Source organism: Sesamum indicum, linkage group LG8, assembly GCF_000512975.1.
Source record: "Sesamum indicum cultivar Zhongzhi No. 13 linkage group LG8, S_indicum_v1.0, whole genome shotgun sequence".
NCBI lineage: Eukaryota > Viridiplantae > Streptophyta > Magnoliopsida > Lamiales > Pedaliaceae > Sesamum > Sesamum indicum.
The window spans coordinates 17,728,145-17,751,496 of NC_026152.1; the positions used below are offsets into that span (position 1 = coordinate 17,728,145).

The 23,352-nt window shown below is 36.6% G+C and overlaps 3 protein-coding genes across 3 annotated transcripts in view; 2 read left to right on the forward strand and 1 right to left on the reverse strand.

Moving 5' to 3' along the window:
• Window positions 145-3,800, forward strand: LOC105169162 (partner of Y14 and mago). Its single transcript, XM_011089479.2, has 4 exons — window positions 145-478; window positions 567-686; window positions 2,649-2,873; window positions 3,355-3,800. The coding sequence occupies exons 1-4, from the start codon at window positions 284-286 to the stop codon at window positions 3,502-3,504; spliced, it is 690 nt and encodes a 229-aa protein (XP_011087781.1). The 5' UTR covers window positions 145-283; the 3' UTR covers window positions 3,505-3,800.
• On the reverse strand, window positions 4,302-7,666 carry LOC105169163 (mRNA turnover protein 4 homolog). Its single transcript, XM_011089480.2, has 8 exons — window positions 7,513-7,666; window positions 7,211-7,376; window positions 6,446-6,536; window positions 6,245-6,303; window positions 5,646-5,706; window positions 5,249-5,339; window positions 5,073-5,149; window positions 4,302-4,765 (listed from the first exon to the last, which is right to left on the reverse strand). Exons 1-8 carry the CDS (start codon window positions 7,538-7,540, stop codon window positions 4,649-4,651), a joined length of 690 nt encoding a protein of 229 aa, XP_011087782.1. The 5' UTR covers window positions 7,541-7,666; the 3' UTR covers window positions 4,302-4,648.
• LOC105169434 (separase) overlaps window positions 8,843-23,352 on the forward strand; it is a 15,363-nt gene continuing 853 nt past the window's right edge. Inside the window, exons 1-25 of the mRNA XM_020695987.1 lie at window positions 8,843-9,663; window positions 9,872-10,049; window positions 10,150-10,260; window positions 11,639-11,773; window positions 11,881-12,296; window positions 12,464-12,569; window positions 12,686-12,811; window positions 14,039-14,329; window positions 14,413-14,526; window positions 14,646-14,867; window positions 14,960-15,084; window positions 15,189-15,315; window positions 15,406-15,702; window positions 15,796-15,885; window positions 16,694-16,939; window positions 17,026-17,149; window positions 17,249-18,022; window positions 18,841-19,078; window positions 19,438-19,540; window positions 20,726-20,920; window positions 21,347-21,399; window positions 21,481-21,707; window positions 21,809-22,049; window positions 22,379-22,667; window positions 22,966-23,205. Of these exons, the coding sequence (XP_020551646.1) occupies window positions 8,978-9,663; window positions 9,872-10,049; window positions 10,150-10,260; window positions 11,639-11,773; window positions 11,881-12,296; window positions 12,464-12,569; window positions 12,686-12,811; window positions 14,039-14,329; window positions 14,413-14,526; window positions 14,646-14,867; window positions 14,960-15,084; window positions 15,189-15,315; window positions 15,406-15,702; window positions 15,796-15,885; window positions 16,694-16,939; window positions 17,026-17,149; window positions 17,249-18,022; window positions 18,841-19,078; window positions 19,438-19,540; window positions 20,726-20,920; window positions 21,347-21,399; window positions 21,481-21,707; window positions 21,809-22,049; window positions 22,379-22,667; window positions 22,966-23,205 (5,754 nt within the window). The 5' untranslated portion in view covers window positions 8,843-8,977. The remainder of the gene's footprint in view (window positions 9,664-9,871; window positions 10,050-10,149; window positions 10,261-11,638; window positions 11,774-11,880; window positions 12,297-12,463; window positions 12,570-12,685; window positions 12,812-14,038; window positions 14,330-14,412; window positions 14,527-14,645; window positions 14,868-14,959; window positions 15,085-15,188; window positions 15,316-15,405; window positions 15,703-15,795; window positions 15,886-16,693; window positions 16,940-17,025; window positions 17,150-17,248; window positions 18,023-18,840; window positions 19,079-19,437; window positions 19,541-20,725; window positions 20,921-21,346; window positions 21,400-21,480; window positions 21,708-21,808; window positions 22,050-22,378; window positions 22,668-22,965; window positions 23,206-23,352) is intronic.

The window sequence follows — 23,352 nt, forward strand, 5'->3', positions numbered from 1 at the left end:
AATGAATTTTACACCTTGATATAGGAATTGGGCCCCATGGCCCATAGGTGGACAAGAGGCCCACAACATTAGAACATCCGGCCCGTTCCGTACTGTTTTGTCTCTTTGTCTCTCCCTCTGACAATTATAAAACCTCCTGCACTTCAATTGTTGAGTTGCTGCTACTCTTTGACAATGGCCACCAATACCATAATCATTTCCCTTTCTCTCTCTAATTAATCGCTAATTGAGTACTCCCGTATCGAGCTTTTTGTCCATAACAATCGAATATCAAAAGCTAGGCATGGAGAGCGGCGCTAATGGAGGGGCGGAGGACGTCAAGCATTTGGCGGCTGAGCTGGGCAAAACCCTAAAAGAAAAGGAGAGAATCCTGGCCCCGACCCGACGCCCCGACGGGACCCTCCGCAAGCCTATTAGGATTCGGGCGGGTTATGTTCCTCAAGACGAAGTCGCCATATACCAATCGAAAGGCTCACTTGTGAGTAGTTATGATTTCAGGTATTAAGTATTGTGTTTGGTAATTTTCAGAGTGTTTTTTTCAGTGGGGTTGGTTGTGATGGTGGCAGTGGAGGAAGGAGATGGCGGCGACTCAGGAGGTGCCACCGGGATATGATACGGTGGTGGAGCCGAAACCGAAGTCGAAATCTGCTAAGAGGAATGAGAGAAAGAAAGAGAAGCGTCAGCAGGTTAGTAAAATATATATTTCATCTTTCAGATTTTGATCATATAAGTTTCTATTAAAGGCTTCGTCTTGTTTTACGTGAGTTATGTTGAACAAAAGAATTGCTGCTAGTTGTAATGTTATCACTTGGTTCTACCATAAATGTCGGCTGTCCCCACTCCTAGTATTCTGTCAGCTCACTTGAATAATGTGAATAGACCAGTTGTCAAGCTCCAGAAAGTATCTAAAGAGTGTTTAGAGTTGCTGGTGGCAAAACTTCACTTTGGAATAAAGAATATCTAACGTCTGTTTCTGCCCTGGAAAACTTGTAATAGATGATGAAATGAAATGAGAAAACTGATTAACTTGGAGCGAAGAGCAAAGAATTTTTGGTAATATGTTTCATACGTGAGCAAAAAAAAAAAATCCATTTTAACTTGCCATTAAGTTAACTGGTCAGACACAGAATAATTATCTCTTGACCTTATATTAAAGGATCAAATTTCTTTTTATCCAATTTTCGTGTGAGATCAACTACCAAAGTTTTCAATTTGTCAAAATAGTGAAGCAATAGGCTGTAGAGTTTACTGATCTCTGTAAAGTTTTTGGCTGGTTCTCTAAGATATATGGTCAGTTCTGAAAAAAATAAAAGTCAAATCTAGGTAACAGACATGCGCACTCTGTACATGGCATATGCTTTTTACCGGTATCATTTCGCAAAGATTGAGAGAGAATCGTCCTTGATATAGTTGTGGAAAGAATGCTTTGAAAAGAAAGCTTCAAACAAACCAAGAACAATTGTGGAGAACATAATGAACTAAAAAATGTTGGTTCAGGTTTCAGTTACTGTTCAAGTGCACAATAAGAGCAAAATCTCTGGAGGTATGGTTCATCTTGACCGAGTATTTTCATATTCAGCTCGATCATCCAAAATGACTGACATTTAAGTAATGTCATTAAGGCTGGTGTATCCCCATTAAAGAGTATGACTGATGTTTGGTACGGTGAAGCAATGGTGCAATAGTAGGAAAAATCAATATAACTGCAGTAATTCCACAATACTACGGGGGAATTATTTTCCGATTCTCGTAACCATTTATTCCTGTTTAGGTTATGATCAACTTCATGGTTGAAGTGGAAAGGGGTTTTCCCCTTCCTCATGAGAATCACACTTTTCATGGCTATCCACCTGCCCTATTTTGATCTCGTAAACCAGAAGGTATAATGGATACCCTGTTGTGCCCTTCTAGCAAGCTGATAAGGGTAAAACAAGACTTTGTACCTATCCGACACAATTAGCAATTTCGAAGTTGTCAAAGTACGTTTTACTTTACTAAATACCTAATGATTATTTGCAATGATTACTCTTTGAAGACATTTCATTTGACTCAATAACTAAAATTTCATAGAACCTACTCAGAACTAGATGCCTGCCACTCCTTATGTTTTGGGGAGGATGTTTTCCCTATTCATTGTTGTTTGTTTTCACTTGGACCTGAGCAGTTCATTTCATGCTTAATTAATTTGACCAAATCAAATTGCTACATGTATTAGCTTTAGAATGATTTGGATTGTTAGATGTGTTTGCCTAAACTTATTTAGATATTTTTATTAGCTCATACATCTTATAAGATATTTTTTAAGCTTAAAAACATATTAGCTTTTATTTTAAAAATAAGCTCATAAATTATTTGGATAAAACAAAGTAATAGAATTTATAAAGTTTATGAGATGTTAGTATGGTCATTTGTAATTAATATAATTAAAATCGAAGAAGCTTGATATGATCTTACTGATAAGTTAGTGCCTCTGTTTTTTTCTTAAAGGGAGCTTAGCTCCTAATGTCTTATTTTGAATCTTATAAGCTTCTAAACATCTATTACCTTGCATGTCGATCATTTCCTGGTAGACTTAATTTATAGTGCTTATCGATTTATTGCTACTTTTGTATTGATTCTCTAACTTCAGGATATATTGTTGGTCTCAGGCTGCCCTTGACAAGGGTAAGAGTTCAGAGCAAAATGATGTCTCATCTGCTGATGGTTCAAGTTACCTGCCAGAAAATGTAGAGTCAATTGCATCAAAGATGAATGGGCTCTCTCTTTCTGGAAGTGCCTCTTTGGTCACACCTCCTTCTGATTCAACTGAATGTTCAGCTCCAGTGGATCAAGTTCAAGATATTGATAAGAAGATTCGAGCACTAAAAAAGAAGGTAAGTGTCTAATGGAGATGATGTTTTGCATTGTACTGTCCAACTTTTATGACTCAAATTCTGATCTTATGCTCGAGGCATATGCAGCACTCATATCAGGATTAATTCATCTGCCAGATATACAATTATCTTATCATCTCTTTGTGGAGCTTGTATCTATTATGATACTCTCCAACCCAAAAAACCAAAGAATTTTGGATTCTTCTGATAATTAAGCTTTCGTTAGTATTAGTATTATATTCTTGCATGCAGTATAAGCTCTTTGAGCACTGTTTGATCATTGCAATGCAGAAAGACATGGAGAAGCATTAAGCATTGAACAAGGATGAGCTGAAATAGACCTTATTACTGACTTCTAAATCCATCTTCTGTTTGTGATTTGTATGAAATAATATAGTAATTTTTATTGCTTCTGTTAGCAAAACAATAGGATCCTTCAAATAATATATCATTCCATGGTTCTCTGTGGGCTTCTCTCTAGATTCGGCTGACTGAAGCGCAACAGCAGAAAGGTGCAGAGAAAGATTTGAAGCCAGAACAATTGGAGAAGGTGGCCAAGTTAGAAGGCTGGCGCAATGAGTTGAAGCTTCTGGAAGAGAAAAAAGCTGAACTAGCATCATCCCTTTCCTGAGCCAGATGCACACTCTGTAATTCTTGTGTTCTTTTTGGGAATGTAAACTCTGAATGGATAGAGAGTTTGCTTTCTGTAAGGAGCTCATTGCATTGAATAGTAGATTATTTCTTTCCATGTCTCTCTTAATCTAGTGTGTTCGTACATCACTATTCCATTATGGAGAAGACTATAGGCTGTAATGGTCACCTCAGAGCCTGGACTGGAACTGCTGCCATTTTTTTGGTTTCAGTTTCCCCAGCACTCCGGACCCTTAAATAGGAATATATGCGAAGACTGAAGACGCATTGTGCTTAGTTCTGGAAGCATGTATATTTACTTTGACAAGAGATGCATACACTTCAGAAGCGAAAATAACAGAGAACCGGTTGGGTACTCAGGGTCTGTGGTAGGGGGCATAAGACCTTAAACAGTGGGACATAGATCGATTTTCGAAGATTTGAAACTTAGTACTTGTTATTTATTTGCAATATAGAAAATCTCTTCACATTCTACAAAACATAGTTCATAATTTAAAAAAAATTGTAATATAGAATTATTCGAACAAATTCGCAAAGTTTGTAATTACAGATTTGGAAATCTTAATTTCAAATTTAAGTATGGTATATTTATGAGCACAACCCACTTGAAATAGCCTCAAATTCAAGTGAGAATCCTTAAATTAATCCATCAACCTGGACAACTCAAATTGATTGTCTCATCATTCGCTCAAGAAATTTACGCTCCAACGGCAAATCATGAGACGAAAATCTAAAATGATATTTCCATAAAACTGCTATCAAGGTAAGCTCTCGAAAAATAATAACTAGAACACCTTCGTGAATTGACTCTTGTAAGTTCACACTATATGGATGGCAGAAATAAATCAACACTCAATATCATGTTACAACTCAATAATCTGAGCAGTTTTCACATTACATAAACTAAAATGGATTTTCTAAGCTATTGCTGAAAATTTCAGAGCCCTTAAAACCGAAAAATAGATTTCTTAGACATTTTATCAAAAACTATTTGACAATAGATAATCCATCTATAAGTCAAATATTGCCAAAACTTCAGGATGCACAAGGCTCAACACTTTTAAATTGCAAACCCGGCCGTGTAGAGTGTTCCATAGTGGCGAGAGTTTTGTAATTTCCGAAGCCTATGAGGACTCAACATCTGAATCTTCCAACCCTTCTTTATAAACTTCGAAGTCCTCTGAGCTCCATCGGCATATTAAGTGGAGTTTGAAGGTAGCCATCTTAATACCCAAGAGACGCTGTAGGGAAGTGAGCCGCAAAACCAAAGGTCACAAACTCTTCTATGCAGAAATTTGCTTATAAATAATAAAAATGCAATGATGATGATTCCCACAGTTATATATGATAGAAAGTATCAAATCCAGATCAGAAACCAAGACCTTTTCACATATTTGATTAGTAAGGCACCTTTACTTGGCAATTTCAGTTATACAGGACAAAATTGCATTTACCAGGCTCCAACACAGAAGTACTTTCAGATTCTAGTGGTAAAACCACAAGAAATATGGAACAAAAAGTATACGGAAATGATGAAGTTAGACATACGAGTATGCGAGCAGACTCAGGTGATAGCGGTTTTCCTTCTTCACACACAACAAAGTCTGACACAAGCTCCACAACTCCTGCACAACACAAATTTCATTTGAGCAAACCCATATGCAAGTTGTGTATAGAACACATACAATGCATAAGCCTGCTACGAAGATAAACACAGGACAAACCTTTGTTCAACCTTACAGGCATTCCCTGTTTGCGCAAGAAGGGTTCCATCTCATGGGTGAAGTGATCAAGAGGACCTTCTTTAAGCTCCACCTGAAGAATAAACCAGACATGAGAAATATCTAGGACTATTGATGCTCTAAGCTCCACGTTTCAGGAATAATATAACTGCATGGGTTAGAGTTGCAATTCATTAGCCTTCTCTTAATTTTTTTCTAACGCATTGATTTTGCAACAGGATCGATCAATTAAAGGAGGCCACTTGCATTATTTTTTTGAGTACAAACATGAGTGTCCCCGGAAATTTCTAAACCATCAGTGCAGGAGACTGCGTGAATTTCAAACACGTCAAAAGTCACCTAATGCCACAAAATTAATATTTTAAGGTCTTCCACATACCGTTTCTGTTGCAGTGCTTCCAGTCCTAGCAAAGTCGTAGTCTTCATATTCATCAAATAGTCTGGGAAAAAAAAAACTAAAATAGGTTAGCCACGTCAAAAGACAAATGGACAACAACGTCTGAGGTCTTCTCAATTATAGAGCCACAGAAATAAATCAACCTCGAGAGCTTAAGAACTACAGAAACTGGTATTATCCACTCAACAAGTTATCACCTTCTCAACCATAAGATACACAAAAACAGAAATGTTATTCAATTGATAATTTCCTCAGAATCATCAAGGGTGTGGAATAATTCATTGGTTGTTGAACATCAAAACCAGATTGACAGTTTAAAATCAAATTTGTCAGTACTACAATGCACATAGTATTCTAGGATCTGATCTTTTACCTTAATTAATTAAAAAACAAAAAGGAAGCAAAACTATTATATTACAGCTTTTTAATGCACATGCTAATAACTATGTAAAGAATAGTCATCAACTCATCTGCAGAACACCGTCAGACATTAGAAAGCCTTAGTGAACTTCTATCTAATGTACAAACATTTTTCCAGTCAGCATGCTTCATGAAAAACAGCTCAAACCTCAAGGACAAACCTTTGGATCTCTTCTTTTGGCAAACTAGTGAAACAGAGTCCAGAATCTCCACGTAGAAGCTGAATGCAAAACAGATTGCCAAATGAGGGGAAGAACTAAAACATAAATGATACTTTATCCTGAAATCCCCTAAATAAACGTGTATAGGAGGGATACACCCATCTTACGCTTTTCAGAAAGATAAAAAAGGCCTCATCCTACCTTAGAGATCTTATGAAGACCTGATCTGATCTCATCAGCAACAGACCTACCCAAGGCAACCTGCATAACCTTGTTTGACCCAAGAAAAAATCTGGGAAAAAGAAGGCATACATAAATTGGTTAGTTTATAGTTATCCAGCATCCTGTCATGGAATGAAATAAAACATCAACTAAGACAAGACAGCAAATAATGGTTTACACCACTCATGGAAGAACAGAAATCGCACTGATTTGAGAGAATTGCAGCCACATTCTATAAGATTTTTTTTAAAAAAAAATGGACCAAAGAAAGGACATCTTTGCGTGGAAAACACCATTAATTGACTATTCTCTTCGGAGAAATCTAATCATTTTCCTTCTCACGGCCATGTGATGCAAGTCACAACCTTACAGTTCGGGCCAGAATTGAAGTAAAAGAAGAACCAGCATGTCCAAATCTCAAACAATTACCTCGTGCACAAGCACAAGATCTCCAGTGTAGTTAGAAACGGAAATTATGAGAACGAAATTGATACCCCACAGTTGAACACCATGAAAGGCTTTCTCCAAAATACGCAACACCACATGTCCCAGTTTACAAAACCTTGCTATAAATTAGTCAAAACCTCTTTGCCTAGACCACAAAGCTCATGGTTAAATCGTGCATAATTTCAGCGGTTCAAATGGCTCCTAATTAACTATATAAACAAACATTTATCTTATGCACTTAGAAAATCCCAATCTTGTTCAAACTGAAAAATCTCAATACATAGTTATACTTCCAACCTGCTTGAAGACTTGAGCCGCTCTCTGAACTCCTTGAACTTGAGATTTCTCATGTTCTCAAAACTGAAAACGTAGACCGAATCGTACTTTTCCACAGCATCTCGTATCGAATTCACTACATTCTCTTTATGCTCCCTTCCTTTCTTCTTTGTCTTTGACAGGGTCACTAGATGATAGTCCACCAACAAAAAAACAAAGTTCAGAATTCAAAGTGAATCTCAAACAGAAAACATAGCAGTCCCTTACAGCACTTGAATCGATTCAAGAAGGAAAAGAATAAAAGACACAAGAGAGGGACAGACCTGGCCTATTGCGCTTTGATTTCGGCATCTTTGGCAAGAACCTTCAGCGATCAGACAGAGGGAGAGGGGAAAATCTTTCAGGTTTTAGGTTTTGAAGTAAAACCCTAAATTAAGCCCCGTCTGCCGTTTCGGCTGCTTTCTCATCCTGCTTAGATACTATGGCGACCGAAAACTATATTTGGGCCTACTCGTACTACTGGGCCGAACTCCTTTTTACATTTTTACTTTTAATGATTGGGCCGAGCCCATTTTCATTAGGTCAGTGTGGTCCAGGTGCAATTATATTAGCTCTCTATTCATATTCAAATATTGGACAAATTATAATATATCCTTGAACTTAAGTCAAATTACATAAATACTCCTTATCTTTTGAATAATTCCAGCTGCATTCTCTTACGGGTGTTTAGGTAATATTTTTCATGGGGAATTTATGTAAGTTTTGTCTTCAAAAAATGAGTGTACAAACACTCCCAACGTTTACTATAAACAACTTTTTCTTTTTTCTTTTTTTAAATCAATTAAATTCATTACTTTTACAAAGTTTTTGCATACACCCCTTATGTGCATCAGTGTACATTTTATAGAACAATACAAAATCTAATAAACATTATACAAAACTTGTTGGTTCTCACAACCCTTATATTTGAAATTATGAATTTTAAATCTCGACTTATGATTTATTTTCTTTTTATCTTGTTTTGATAATTATAAATTCAAGTGACGTCAGATTATTCACAAATAAAATTAAACTATAATTAGTTAAATATTAATGAATTTTGAATTATGTAAAATATTTTATTATTTTCTAAGACCAAAATCCATCCATTCAAATATATATAGTTGATGAATTTACAAAAGTATAAATCCACATATGAAGAATAGTCTCCTATAATTATAGAAATCTTGAACAATATTTGGGCGTATGTCCTATATTTTTAATATAAAGATCTAAAATTATTCACTTGACATTCCAAATAATGAGTATTATTTACAAAAGATAATTATGAAAGCAAAGTATCATTGTGTTTAGTTTTGTTTTTTTAGTATTTTTGAGACATATAGAAATAAATAAGTGTGTGTTGGAAATAGCATATTTGAATTTGAAAATTTTGTTGGGATTTGAGAGACAAAAATCACTATTTAATGTCAAATTATATATCTTTTATATACAAATATTGTATATTTTAAAAATAAAAATTAATATTTATTGTCAAATTACGTATTTTTTATATTTGTAGAAAGTTAAAAAACAAAAAATGAAACGCAACATTGTGTACATTTTTGAATGGGGGTTATTCTAATGACATTTTTGCTAAGTTAATCAACGTTTTCAAAACCTGGAATAGCCTCCCAAAGTACACATTCAGCGGCTTGTTTCCCGCCCACGCAAAAATTTTCACTCATCTGTCGTACACTAACTAATAGAGCGTCTTTCCCGACCACCACCATCGCGGCCGGCGCCGAAATGGAACGCAGCTCGACCGCGGAGGCTTCTCTTCTCTCCAAACTGGAATCCTCCGTTGATTACACTGGCATCCACCACCTCTTCACTGCCCATCTCCAGCCTTTCACTCCCTTTCTAAAAACCCCCACCACCACTGCCAAAAAACCGGTGAAATCTTCGAAATCCAAACCCCCTGGCAATTCTACATGCATCCGTTCCCTTGCCAAACAGTTCTTATCATTCATACACAAGTCGCTCTCTCTCCTCCCCAAACGTCTCTCCGGATCCCCCAAAATAACCCAAGATTGTGCCCTGGAATTGTTCGATAGTTACCGCCTATGCCTCAACTGCCTTGATTTGATTGCGCCAGAGCTTGCTGGAAAACCCTATTCAGTTCAGCTGCAGAGAATCCGGTACATACACTGTTTAGAGCACTGGGAGTTGTACAAAGAGGCGGAAGCGGAGGGTTTTGTTGTGCTCGAGAGCTTAAGTGCGATTGTTAGAGGTGGATCAAAGGGTAATTCGAGAAAATCAAAGGCGCGTTTGGTTCCTGAATTAAGCGAGGATAGCGTGGATCAAGAAGTTGCGGTTGTAATCTTGGAGATAGTTGTGACGTTAGTGAAATGTACGTCAAAGAGGCGGAGTAAAGTGGATGCTGATTACTGGAGAGTCATTTCTTTGGTGAACGAATCTGAACCATGGTTCAAGTATGATTGTATCACTGATTTAAGCGTATGTATGTAAAGGTTTTCTTTAAAAACATATGCATATATATATATATATATATATGTCTTCAAGTCAAACTTATGTCCATGTCCTGTTTTTAGTGGTTTTAAGTTACGATATTCTGCATGAGTTAGTTGGTTTTACAACGCAAAAATTGTGAAGTTGATTGGATTCTTGTGCACAATTTAGGATCTTGGATGCCAAGGACTACGAGAAATTCCATCATTTCTTGGAGACAAATTTGCATATAACTGCTTTATTTTTGGTAGCAGAGATAAAGTACTTTGGTGTGGATTTGATACATGAGTTTTCCGTAGCCACTTTTAAAGAGTACAAAAAATCATCTGCTCAAGATCAGATATACAAGGTGAAGGATCACCTGGAACTTTACACTACTCCATAATGGCTAATTGATGTTGTTCTATTATTGATGTTCGTTTCCTTTTCTGTGTCTTTCCTGGTCACAGGTTGCACTCAAGATTTGTTCGTCTCTATTTTCTCAGAGAGATGAGCTTTCCAGTGACATCATTCTTGATGTGTTAAAACATGTTTTAGATTTTATGGCTGCTGAGTGCAAGGTAATTCGGCACACAAAGGATAGCTATTTATTAATAATTACTACCAGTGGTTCAAAGGTTAAACATATTCGGTGCATTTGAGATCAACTGGAATGAAACTAATGGGTATTATGCTACTGAGCTATGAAAAGTTTATGACCTATTAATCCTTAGTATTTGGTTTCTCTGGGCATGACTTGAGTTGGTTTACCAACTGTTACTCAGATAACATTGAAGTGATACAACACACACTTTTCTGTGGTCACGGGGATGGTCGTAAAACATTTTACTGAAAATACTTGTGGTACATACTGGCTGTTATGAGCCATTGGTTTTTCTTGACATGGTAACATCAAGATTTTTTCTCATTCATTGTTTCAGATTTACTTTGATATTTAATCTTACTTCTACTTTATTTTTTCCTCTGTGTGCTGGACTGTGACATTTATAGTTCCAGACATGTTTTTGGTCAATATCAATAATGTATGGCTTTTTTTTGGAAAAAACCAGATCACCATCTCTAGATAGTGCACCGTAGTGACCTTGCATAGGTCAATCTGGTTAATTGAATCTTCAACAGAGAAGTAGTAACTTGAGTCTTTTCTGTTTAGTATTCCTAGAGGAATTCTAGGCATCATGATAAAAAAAAGATGTTTTAGCTGCTGAGTTTTGACTCAATCTCAATTGTGTTTAACATGAATCAGATGCCTAGAAATTTCTTAGGTTACTTTTGTATTTTTTAATTTTCTCAGCTTGTTTCAAATTTTTATAGCATGAAATAACCTAGATCCTTGTGCAAATCGTCTGTCCACATTGCACAGTATTATTGGGGGAAGGCCACTGATATCTACTAGATTAAGAGAAACAATTATTATCCTGAAGCACTGAAAGGGCACATACCAGATTTATATTGTTCTCATCAAACTGCAGTTTCCGTGTTCTTTATATTCTCAGGTTAATATTTCTGTTATCTTATTCTCGGTCCATCTTACATACTGTGTTTGTTGGAGGGTGAAAAGATCTAATGTATTAATACATGGATGATACTTAGTTAAGAGATAGAAAGCAGGATTAGAAAGGCTTAAGAATATAGTCTTACCTTTAATTGACAAAACTCTTGAGGCCTTGTCTATGTATAATCGATGTTATCATGTCATTATACAATACCTTTTTGCTGATTAAAGGACTCTCAATCTAGTTGGAAGTTGTTTCTATGAAACTAGCACTTTGCTTCCATCTATAAGGTTGTTTAAATTTTCTTTCCCTTTTGTAATAACTGCTCATATGGGAGATAATTAGTACTTGCAACCTCTCTTTTGCTTTTTCCATAGGCAGCATCCATTATTTGACCCATTCTATTGCCAATGTGGTAACTAAGTATGCTTTAGTTACTTGGCAGGTTGGAGTGGAAAAAACAACTGTGGGATTTCTGGATCTTGTATGTTATTGTGCATATAAATGTCATACTGCAGCTGTGAGTTTATGTGATCCAGTTGCACAACATTTGTACAGAGTAGCAAATTCATTGCATGAGGTACTTATTCTGCACGTTAAAGTTTTCTGCTTCTCATATATAATGGCCCAGATGAAATTCCAACTTCTATTGTGCTTAATTTGATAAGATATTTTTTTCCTTTAAAGGATTTTCCGCACATTAGTTCGATTCTGAGGCTTTATGCAACTGGATTATTGGCAAGTTCATCAAGCAATCGTTCAAATGGGGAAGATGAAGAAAAGTATAGAAATGCTCCACTTAGATCTGCTCTTCAATTTTTTCTCAACAAGGAGCGGCTTCAACAAGTGGCTGCTTCTATTAATTTATTGAATGGCCATTTTGATATTGGTGGCGAAGGGAAGAATTCCCAGAAAAGGGAAATTTCACATTCACCTTCTTACTGGGAAGCTCTCAAATTTTTGTGCCAGTCACTAGCAGAATTCATTTATGTTAATAGGAAAGAGATTTTTTCTGACGCGGAGATTACATCCTCGTGGGATGATTTAAGTAGCATCCACAATGTGTTTCATCAGTTTTGCTATACTTTTCTCCAATGTCTCAGGTATGCTGTGCTATGCCACACGAGAATGCTTGTCCTTATTTTTCAGTTTAAAATATCTTATCACAGTTAGTTGCCTTTGCATCTATTTCTGACTTTTGTTCATAGAAGATTCTAAGATAAGATTACATTTTGATGGCCTACTTTTTTTACATTCTTTATGGATGTAGTGCAACTGAACGGGAAAGAGAGACAACTGGAGACAATCACAGAGTCATATCTGTTGTAGTTGTGGCTGCCCTTATCCTCTCATTCAAAACTAACAAAAATATTAAGGTTCTCATTTCATCAGAAAAAGTTAAACAGGGTCATTATAATTAATATAATATTGTTATAATTATTATTTTTCAGACAATGTCCTCAATTTCCTCTTGCTGTCTATACAATTGCAGGAAAGTACTCTGTTGGTAAAGCATGTTATTTCAACGGAGTGGGTTCCAGTTAAGAGGCTTAAGTACCTATATGTTTCTCTTAACAACATAGCTGTAGTTCTGAACAGAGAAAAGCGGCTGAAAGAGGTACTACTGTTTCTATTCTTCATATTTTTCCTCTTTTTCTTTTTTGCCCCTCTAATTTGCTGGGTTTGTACTTAATCATCTTGTTACATTTGAATGATTATGTTCCTAATGTCATTTTAATGAATACTATTTTTTTTTCCAAATTTTTTGTTTTGCAAGAGGTCGAAGATCTATCTTTGCATTTCTTACAGTATGTTGTCTAAATTGATTAACATTTGAAGGTTCTTGTGCCATTTTGCTGGAAATTGTATAATTTCTGAAACCTGTCAACATGTCTAGCCCCCCCCCCCCTCCCCTTTTTCTTTTAATTTTTTGTAATTTAAGATGTTGAAGGTTTCAATATAGATCTTTGGCTTTATCTTCTTTTTCTATACATTATTTGTAGTTTAGTTATAACACTGTCTTTATTTCAGCTTCTCTGGTTGTTAATGATCTCGCAGTCTTGGTTCTCTGTACATCTGTCTTCTTTCACTTTATTGAATAGTGAATTTATCTGTGTAAGAATGGAACACTTGTTTCCTAGTTTGCTGTGAGTATTACAGAGTTAACCTATACCCAACAACATATAAAAAGCAATACGGATGAAATTGCAAATTCTAATGTAGTTACTTGCACATGTTTGGTAAGGTAGCTCCTCCAATCTTACTATTCATTAAAGTGCTTTTGTTTATAATCCATGACTTGTCTAGGGAATCACTCATAGTCCTGACTTTGCTGTTGGGTTATGTTTTGTGGCACATCCAATGGGATCTGCAAGTTGGGGGAATTAATAGTTTGCTCTTACATGGCAAAGAATTCCAACAGTATGTAATACTGGGTGTTTGGAAACCTATCCGAAATGGGCTTCCTAGACACGTAATTCATTTGCAAAAAGTCTTACGTAATTGGTTAACTTCGAATGGACCTTTTGGTACTAGTAATGTCTCTAGAAGTCCATTTGGAGGTGTTAATTTTTTCTTCCTTGCACTTCTACTGGATGGTTGCCGAAGTGCATTGACCAAACACTTGGCAATATCAGGAAGCACTTGTTGAAAACCTGTATTAGCAAGTACATCATATAGATGGATTTAACACTCTTGAAAGTGGACCAAAACACTAGTAATGTTTCCTTCTTAAAATGGCAATATATTACATGTTCCCACTTTTAGGTACAAAAACTGTTGATGCATGTAAATATATTTTATATCTGCTAAGTATTAGCTAACAGTGACATAACATTATGTGCAGGCTTTAAAAGCTTTAAAATTATGCTGTAAAGCTTCATGGAATTATGTAGTAGATCTTTGCAAAATGCATGTGGACAAATCACATGCATATCGTGATGATTTGTCAGAAAAGGCCATTGCAGATTTTGCCATGGAGGCATCTGAAAAAGTTGCTTTCCTTCTGGAACTTAATCGAGAAGGTAACTGCAAGATAGATGGAATCATTAAGGAATGCGTTAAATGCTGGTGTGTTGCGGAGAATCTGGTTGGAATGGTACCAACTCCCACATCTTTAATAAAGGAGTGGGTAAAGGTAATATTAATCGCTCACTGCAGAACTGCCTGCATTAGCATTATTTTGATGGCAGCCCTACCTGATTATGACCTTGTTTCCAGATACAATTTTTAGTTTTGAAGGAAGAAGACACGGAGTCTGGTAAAACACTGTATTCATTGCTTTCATCTTCTGAAGAAGTACATAAAAGCGCGACTGGAAAATTGTTGGAAGAGGTTTCTCTTCTTCTGTGCCTTCCTCCCTCATACAACATGTTTGTTCTCTATGATTATATTTTTATGCCACCTTGAATTTGATCCCACTCTGTTAACATCTCTTGCTTGGAATTTATCAGGAGCTTCTTGCATACACTGAGAAGAGTTACCTTAATCCAAGATACTGTCTCAGAATGCGAATGAGAATCATAGATGTCCTTTTAGAAGAGGTTTATATTACAAACGACAGCGATGTAAAGAAATCCAAAATCCTCATTGAAAAAGCAAAAGTTCTAAGAGCTAATGGATTAGCTCGACTTGATGACTGCGTTCAGTGTCTATCAAATGCTATATCAACATTGGTGAGCTACATGTCTAATATTTTTCTTGGTTGCCACCTGGTTTTGGTTCTTTATAGTTGTTTATTTCTTTGACCTGAACATTTCGAAAACAGAACTCAATCTACAGTGGAAAAAGCTGCAGTTCTCTGGTTCATAATCTCCTCATACATGGTTATATTTTGCGTGCGCTCTGTACCCAGGAGGCAGCACCGAATTCAATGGTTTTATCACCCAGAAGGCTAGTCTTCTTCATTGAGCAAATACGTACTGGGATGTTGTATTATTGCATCGTTGGGAAAATGTTCTCCTGTTGTTGATGATTTACTTGCTTTCTTTTGACAGTGACTTTGTTCAAGATATTTATGCTGCACTGAGGTTCTGCTTGAGCCCAGATCATGGCCACGCAGATGATCAATATGAAGAGATGCTATATTTATGGTATCAACTCATCGATTTGTTATCTATCAAGGTAGGGGTTGGCATTGAATGTTATGCAGTCATAAAGATGAAGTTCTTGATTTCTTTTATTTAGGCTCTCTTCTATTCTGTCTTGCTCCAGGGCTACTTGGAAATTCACCCGAGCCTGTATGATGTTGTCATCAAGTTGTTTAATGGGAAGAACTTTCCTTTGGTAAAGATTATGTCCGATCTCTGGAAAACCAAAAGGCTTACTCACGCTCTCTGTGCCTCACCTGTAAACCATATGTTCCTTGAAACTTTTTCTAAGCATCAGAGTCGACTTTGTAGCTCTGTTGAATTTTGGAAAACATTTGTGGAGGAAGTGAAGCCCCTATTCATAGGGTTCCATCACACAAATGATGAGATTAAGCAAGCAGCTTCTGATCTCCTTTCCCAGGTAAGCCCTCTAGTAGTTACCTAGGTGCCGATATTTTACATTAAAGTTTGAGAAATATTTTCCACCAGCTATCTCAACAATTTCCTATGGTAGGTTCCACTATCCAGTTCTTCAATGTTTCTCTCGTCAAATCTCTACTATGACTTGTCTGGAAGACTGATTTCAAGTGGACGAATGATTGAGGTAAGTTCTTCAGTGATTCTTTCGTAAACTCTCTACTATGACTTGTCTGGAAGACTGATTTCAAGTGGAGGAATGATTGAGCTAACTTGGATTAACGTGCTCCTTTCACAATCTTTGTTCAATATTTTGATTGAAGAATTGTGAGTTATATAGTACGTTTAGATGGTCTTTGACCATATAGGTATGTGGCAATTTCTAAAAGATTAAGATTTTTATTATTTTAAGTTGGAATACCTCCTGTGAAAGCCTAGCTGCTGCCTGTTTGTTTAGCATTTCTAAATAATTGAAAAGTGAGAAAAAGGCAGTGTTACTGTCCAATGCATACATCAACAAGGAATTCTAAGGTTGATTATATTGCTTAAGAAATTTATTTTACTGCTTCATGTGATTTATCCGCCAGTTAAATTGCACTCAATTTCATTAGAGACCATTTTGATTTGTTTATTTGCTGTTGCTAATCAATTGAAGCCTCTTTTTGGGTAAAAACTAAAAATTAATTGGTCAAAGTCCTCCAAAATAAATGGCTTGGTGAAACTAGCCCCATCAACTTAATCTGATTTTATTTCTGTTAGTGCTTGTGGCAAGCATATATTAGGAACTGGGTTAATTTTCTGCATTTGCATAAGCATTGCTCAAAATGATAAGTTTTCTGTAATTAACCTTACTATATTCAAATGCTAATTTATGCAACTTCCATAATTGTAAGCAGTGGGATAATTGACAGTTGCCTTTTTGTAATTTATTCCAATGAACTATGCATTGTTCAGCAAAACCTATTCTCTTCAACAAGGTGTTTAACATATTACAGGCTCTTACATATGCAAAAGAGGCCCATCGCTTACGTAGTAAATTGTTACAACAAAAGTTTGAATACTCGGTCCAGAAAATGACAGAGACATTTGATGAAAATGGTGAGATCACTGAAAAGAGTTACTATGGCATCCAGACCTTCAAAGTTAATGATCGTGAGGTGTCACATGATTCTTGCGACTATGAAGGCTGTGTTCTTACGCCTTGGAATGTACTTACCTGTTACCTAGAAAGCACATTACAGGTATTAATCCAAGCATCATATTTAGAGATTCTTTCTGAAGTTACTTTGTATAATCAATTTATGTTGTATATCAACTGCTTGTGTAGGTTGGATTTGTTCAAGAGATTCTTGGAAATGCATCTGAGGCTGAAATGCTTTTACGGTGGGGCAGAGATGTCTCCCGGTTTCAGGGCTTGCCAATTCTTGAAATTTCTTTTTCTTCTGTTCTGGGTATGTCCTTTAATATGTCATTTTCCCTGTTCTCTCATCTGTGACAAAATCACATGTGGTGGAAAACGTATCTCAAACTATTCTCTTATGTCTGACTAGGAAAACTTTACTGCAAACAAAAGCTTTGGAGGGTGGCTGAGAAGGAAATGTCTATTGCTAAGAAAATCCTAGCCGACAACTGTGATGCTATTTCCTGTAAAAAGTGTGCCTATATGTTAGAAATTTCTGTTAATCAGCAATTTGGAGATTTATACTTGAGCAGTCCTTGCAGTAGCTTGTTTAATGCCAGGAGCTGGTATAGATCAGCCTTAGACAAGCTGAACCTTTCTGATTGGCAGTCTTGCTACTCTATATCTGAAGAAGCTAGAGCTAAGCAGATCATATCCAGAGAGAAATCAGATGCTAGTTGTACAATAAATCTTCTTGAGATGAATGATTCTCTTTCAAATGATAAGCCTGTAAGTAAAGCTGAACCGAGAAGATCTAGAAGGACAAAGAAGGAACTGAAACCTACTTCACAGAGACAGGACATGGTATGCGGTCATAATCGTAGGGTAACTCGCTCCACCCATCGTTCTTTAGGTGAAACCTGTGAGATCGGACCAGGTGAGAGACAAATTGATTCTGCTGCTGGTTTAGCCACCGAACCTTTGTCAACTACTGCTGCTGGTTTAGATCATAATGCGCCAAATTCTGAATCTAAATGCTCTGCTGCTGATTTTGGAAGTGACATCACATCTCTTTGCAACAAAATGAAGTGCTGGCATTGTTTCCATACTGAAGCTGTTGACTGTAGCAGTCTGAATAACTTCATGTACATGAACTGGGAGCTTGTTTATAGAAAGCTTTGTCTAAGGCTACTCATCAGCATAGGTAGTCTGATCCTGGAAAAGCTTTTGAATAAGGGTTTTGTGTACATGAGTTGGCTTGTTCAAGATTCTTGAATTTTCTTAACTTAATAACTTTTTTTTTTTAAGAAAAAAATCTAAATGCCAAAGTATTTTGGTCGGAAATGTTAAGCAAACACCAGTTTTCCATTAGAAGTCATTTAGGCCAAGTTATAAATGCAGCAGTAGAAATTTCCTGTAAAGAAAATCAAGTGGAAGCAACTTGAGACTGTGTTTATTTGTGGACTGCAACTTTAAATGGTCATGTTATTAGATTGATTAACTAGCAGAGTCCCCTTTCAAGTTTCCTCTTTTGATTTAGAAATTGTATGTGCATTTTGCCCTGCCAATGGTTTTAAATGACACAGAAGTTATGTATTTTATGGCTGATATTAACCATAGGGTGAAACTGCACTAACTGTCAAGAATTACCCTAGATACAGACAGACATAGGGCGAGACTTTGCATTAACTGTCAGCTTGATTAGCTGGCAAACTAATTATCTGATGTGAGAAGACCTGTACTGACTGCTGCTATTCATACTTGGGGTGAGATGCTCTTGACAATTGGTCCAATCTGCCAAATAATCTTGCTGCTTCTTGGAGCTGTTTGCAGTTCCAAACATGCTTCTTATTATGTGCTTTAACAGGCAGATCTACTGATTTTATGCTACAACTTGTGCTGCTTGCAGTGTCTTCTGTTGCCTTTATTAAATTCATATTGGCAATGCTTGATTTAACATTCATTACATGTAAATCCTGCCATTTCGTTTTCCTCAGTTTCTTGGCCTTATGTATTATGCAGGGAAATTTTCTGGTGTTTGCGGAAATGTTCATGAAGCACATGAAATCCTATTGCAAAGTGTATCCATTCTGTTCAGCAAAAATTCGTATTGTATGAAGTACTCTTCAGATGACCTTGTTTTCTTAATGGAGTCAATTGGGAAGGATTTTCCTGGAAATGTATTGGCAGTTGAACGTGCAGCACTCCTTTACTATATTTGTTGGTTCACTTTAAAAACTTATCCTTACCATGGTACCAGGTATCTACTAACTACCATTAATATGCTTGTGCATGTTCTCATATTCCCTTTTTATGGCTGTACAAAGGGATTTTCCAGATCCTGTTCAAGACAGTCTTTGAACTTCTCTATAATGGTTGTACTGTGGATCAAACAACAGGATGTGATCCAAATAATGTTTCATTCTCTATTACGGCCACCACATATAATCCATGGAAAACAAAATCAGTTGTGATGTTAGTTTACAGTTGTCTTTTGGGTGATGTGCATGATGGTTGAAACTTGTGATCAGTTCAGCTTCATTTTCTTTTTATCTAGGTGGAAAAGTTTGTTAGTTCATGCCTTTGGTCTGAGTGTTCTGATATTCCCTTGCCAAGCAGGAAAATTTGCTGTGAGCTCTCGTGCATTGGGACAATAAGGATCATTTCCTTGTTAAAGCTGTCATTTATACTTAGTCAAGAAGTCCCTTTACTTTTTCAAAAGGTAAGGCCTTGCATTTCTCTGTTTTCTATGTACTGTTACGGTCATTATCCACAGAAATGCCACGACCGCTGGGCTCTCTGAGCCCCTCTACTTTGCTTTTTGGTGTTCTTGCTTAATATCGTCCCATGAAAATGACATCTCCCTTAAGTGCAACAAAGTATGTGCAAAAAGTTACAGTTAGAGGGCATTCCCTGCTCTCTTCATTTTCTAAATTTTATAAATAAGTCTCAAACCCCATGACCAGCCATGAAATTAGCAAATTTTCTCTAAAAGCATTCAGCTCACTGAGAGAAGTCCTATTTATTTGGATCTTGTAGGACTACTTCATTGCTGAAGTTTACTGAACTAACTGGGAATACTAAGTCAAATGTGAAATAGGCATAAAATAGAGGCCTTGATGCCTTGTGAATTGTTTATCCTATACAGATCGAAACACATTACCGCATGGCAATGAAAATTAAGGATATTTATCTCCATAAAGAAAGCAGCAACATACAACTCTAATCATCGTCTTCAGAAGCTAGCTTGAATGAGCTCTACGTGTATTCAGGAATTGTTTGCTTGTGATATTCATAAATGTAATCAACTTGTAACTCGTAGTTTACTGGTAATGTTCAGGATTTATGCATCTACTATTATATGATGAATGTAATGCCAATGCACCTGTAGGTACTTAGAATTTCATTAACTGTTGAATTTTATTTGACCGTGGAGAATGATCCTAAGGATAGAACATATGATATGGTGTCAGATATAGAAACGAGGGTCCTTTGCCACTGATGTGGTAGGAGGAAAAGAAAAAAGAAAAAAAGAAATCTGGTTAGAATAATAAGGGAAACAAGCATTTTCTACGCGTGATATAGTAAGCTCATGAGAGATGGAAAATTGAACTTTAGCCTTAGATCCCCAGCAATGTCTTTTTCGGCATTCACAACTGCTAAAATGAACTGTCAAGACAGAGTCTCACATAATTGTGCAACCAATTAGTGTCCTATTTATTTCAATGTACAGATGCTAATTTTGGGCTTGAAGCCCGAGCAAATGAACTTGATTGAAGAAGACAGTAGTCATTTTCCATAGACTAATATCTGCGTGTAAATTCAGTTCTTTACCCTTTCTTTTTGCCACTTGACTGGTGATCTGATTGGTCGTAATTGACACTAACCAGTTACAGTGATTCAACAGATCTCCAGGTTGCTTGCGTCCATATATGTACTTTCAACCTCGTTGAAGCAATTTTCTTTATCTCCAAGTGAGGAAGGTTCTGAAAGTCAGTGGGCTTCCTTCTTCCATCAAGCTTCAGTTGGCAGTCATCTTAACCAGCAGACCTTATCTGGTATCGTGCAGAAAAAGCAAAGTCAAATTGCTACAGATTCTAAGGTATGCAGTCCTAGAAAATTTCTTTGGCAACTGTAAAAACCTGGTGCTTCTCTTATGATGTAGTATCTCTCTCTCATGCTCATTTGTTCAGTATAACCAGTGGGCATAAAAAGGACGACATATATAAATAGAAAATGGTGTAGTTGGCTATATCTAACGATCTCAATCCTAGATATCTCCTGGTTCTAGATTTACTCTGTATTATAGTATCTTCCCATAGGAAGTATGTTTTCCTGCTTCTATTTTGTCCAGAAACAAGGTGCCTTTTCAATGACTTGATGACTTCCCATCTACGCTTATGGAATTTTTGTTTGGATTAAGTGAGAAGGGAATTACCACAACTTTTTTAAGTCAGCTCCATGCTATGAACTGACTGTTAACTGCCTTGTTGGCTAACTTTTCTTTCATGGCTGATACCTAAATCAGGATCCTTCTCCAAAATCAGTTTCAACTATTCTGGATGTGCCTGGTTCCTTCAGGTTTGTCTAATGTAACTTAGAATAAAGTATATTGTATGTGTTGTTCGTTTTGCTTCTTTAACCTCCTTTCTGTTGTTCCAGGCTGGCACCTGAGTCTAGTGAAAAACTGGAAGAATTTGTTCTAAGATTTTTTCAGGGGCTACCATCAACTCCGGTTATCTGCATTAGCTTGGTTGCAGGTGCCGATGCTGGTTTGCTTAGAGAACTCTTGCATTGTTCTCCTACAATTCGAGCATGGATTCTGTTGTCCCATTTGAGCTCAGATAATCCGCATGTCATACTTCTACCTGTGTGTAAAACTTTGGAAGGTATTTTAGTTCTGTAGGATATTGCAAACTTGAAGTTCTTTTTACAGAATTTAGTGTTGTCTTTGCTCTTCTGTTGAGTTAATTGTTCCATTATTTAGCAGAAGTTTCAAATGATGACACCAGTTCCAGCTCAGTTGTCTTCAACTGCAAAGATTTTGTCAAGCAGTGGCAGTGTCCTTGGGCCTCGTCTGTGATTGATGAAATTGCCCCGGTCTTCAGACATATATTGGAGGGGAATTACTATTCATCCTCAGAATATTTCTTGGAATATATAAGAGAGAACACATCGTTATGGTGGACGCACAGGAACAGACTTGATGAACGTCTCTGCAAATTTTTGCAGTAAGTTTCAATATCCAGACATTAATCTCATCCGACTAGTGCTGGCTTGCATAAGATTTTCTGCATTATCTCAGCAGCATTTTTTTCTTCATTATTTATTTAAACCATGGGCAATAGATATTCATACTGAGAATGTTACTATCTAATTTTTCTCTGATGCAAACTGCTTCATTTTTAACTTATACAGAGTATGTTCAATGAAATGAGCATGGCCTCCTTTTTGTTTATTTCACCTTTTGTTCTCATTATAGAGTTGGGACCGTAAATCTTGTCTATCCTTACAAAACCACTATATTCATGTCATGTGAAAATGCCATTTTGTGGATCAGGGAGATGGAGGACTTGTGGTTGGGTACTTGGAAATATTTGCTCTTGGGGGAATGGCCAGACTTCAACTCTCTTGACTCTATTCAAAAGAACCTTTTTGAAGATGAGGATCTTTTGCAGCTTGTTCTAACCAAAAAATGCTATGTTGGTCTGGACTCTGCTGCATCATCTAAATCATCAAAGGAAATACAGTTTCTGTTCAAACGAATGCTCAGTTTGTCTGACAATTTTGACCAAGTTGAATGCATGAACAGGAAACCAATCATTTTGGTTTTGGATTTTGAGGTTCAGGTGCGTCCTTGGTTTACTTATTCCTTTGTGTCCGTATGCTAGCTTCTTAGAGAAGTGTTCACATTGTTTGAAATGTCTTTGAGGTGATTGTCTTGGATACTGAGAGGCATTTAAAAGATAGATGCTGTAACTTCCCCTTTTCTTTGTGAATGGCTCATATTTCAAATTGCTTACGCCTGAACTCTGCCATCTTGTTTGCTAGTTGGATGACTTGAAGTCATTAGTTCCTTTGACGCTTTCCAATTGTTGTGCATATACTTCTTCCATTAACAATGTCAATCAAAACATTTTTCTGCAGATGCTTCCATGGGAAAATCTGCCGATACTGAGAAATAAGGAGGTGTACCGGATGCCCTCTGTTGGAAGCATCTTCGCAACACTTGATCGATGCTGCCAAAATGGGGAACAATTTGAGACAAAAATTCCTGCTTTTCCATTCATAGACCCACTGGATTCATACTATTTGTTGAATCCAGATGGCGATCTCAGCAGAACACAGGTTGAATTTGAGAACTGGTTTAAAGATCAAAACATAGAGGTAATCTTGCTTTGGTATTAAAAGATTAGGATAAATTAATTTTCTATTGCAAAGTTCTCTTTCTTGGTCTTTCGTGGATACATAACCACTTCAGGTGAGTGTTTTCAGCACATCTATATATATTTCTGCTGAGGCGAATAAAACACA

What these genes read in the sequence shown, in the direction of transcription:
- LOC105169163 (XM_011089480.2), bottom strand. Translation starts at nt 7,540, where the DNA reads ATGCCGAAATCAAAGCGCAATAGGCCAG. An exon ending in CGGCTCAAGTCTTCAAGCAG is followed by an intron (nt 6,537 to 7,210) that starts GTTGGAAGTATA and finishes TCTTTTTCCCAG; the next exon opens with ATTTTTTCTTGGGTCAAACA. An exon ending in GCCTGTAAGGTTGAACAAAG is followed by an intron (nt 5,150 to 5,248) that starts GTTTGTCCTGTG and finishes TGTGTTGTGCAG; the next exon opens with GAGTTGTGGAGCTTGTGTCA.
- LOC105169162 (XM_011089479.2), top strand. Translation starts at nt 284, where the DNA reads ATGGAGAGCGGCGCTAATGGAGGGGCGGAGGACGTCAAGCATTTGGCG. An exon ending in ACCAATCGAAAGGCTCACTT is followed by an intron (nt 479 to 566) that starts GTGAGTAGTTAT and finishes TGATGGTGGCAG; the next exon opens with TGGAGGAAGGAGATGGCGGC. An exon ending in AGAAAGAGAAGCGTCAGCAG is followed by an intron (nt 687 to 2,648) that starts GTTAGTAAAATA and finishes TGTTGGTCTCAG; the next exon opens with GCTGCCCTTGACAAGGGTAA.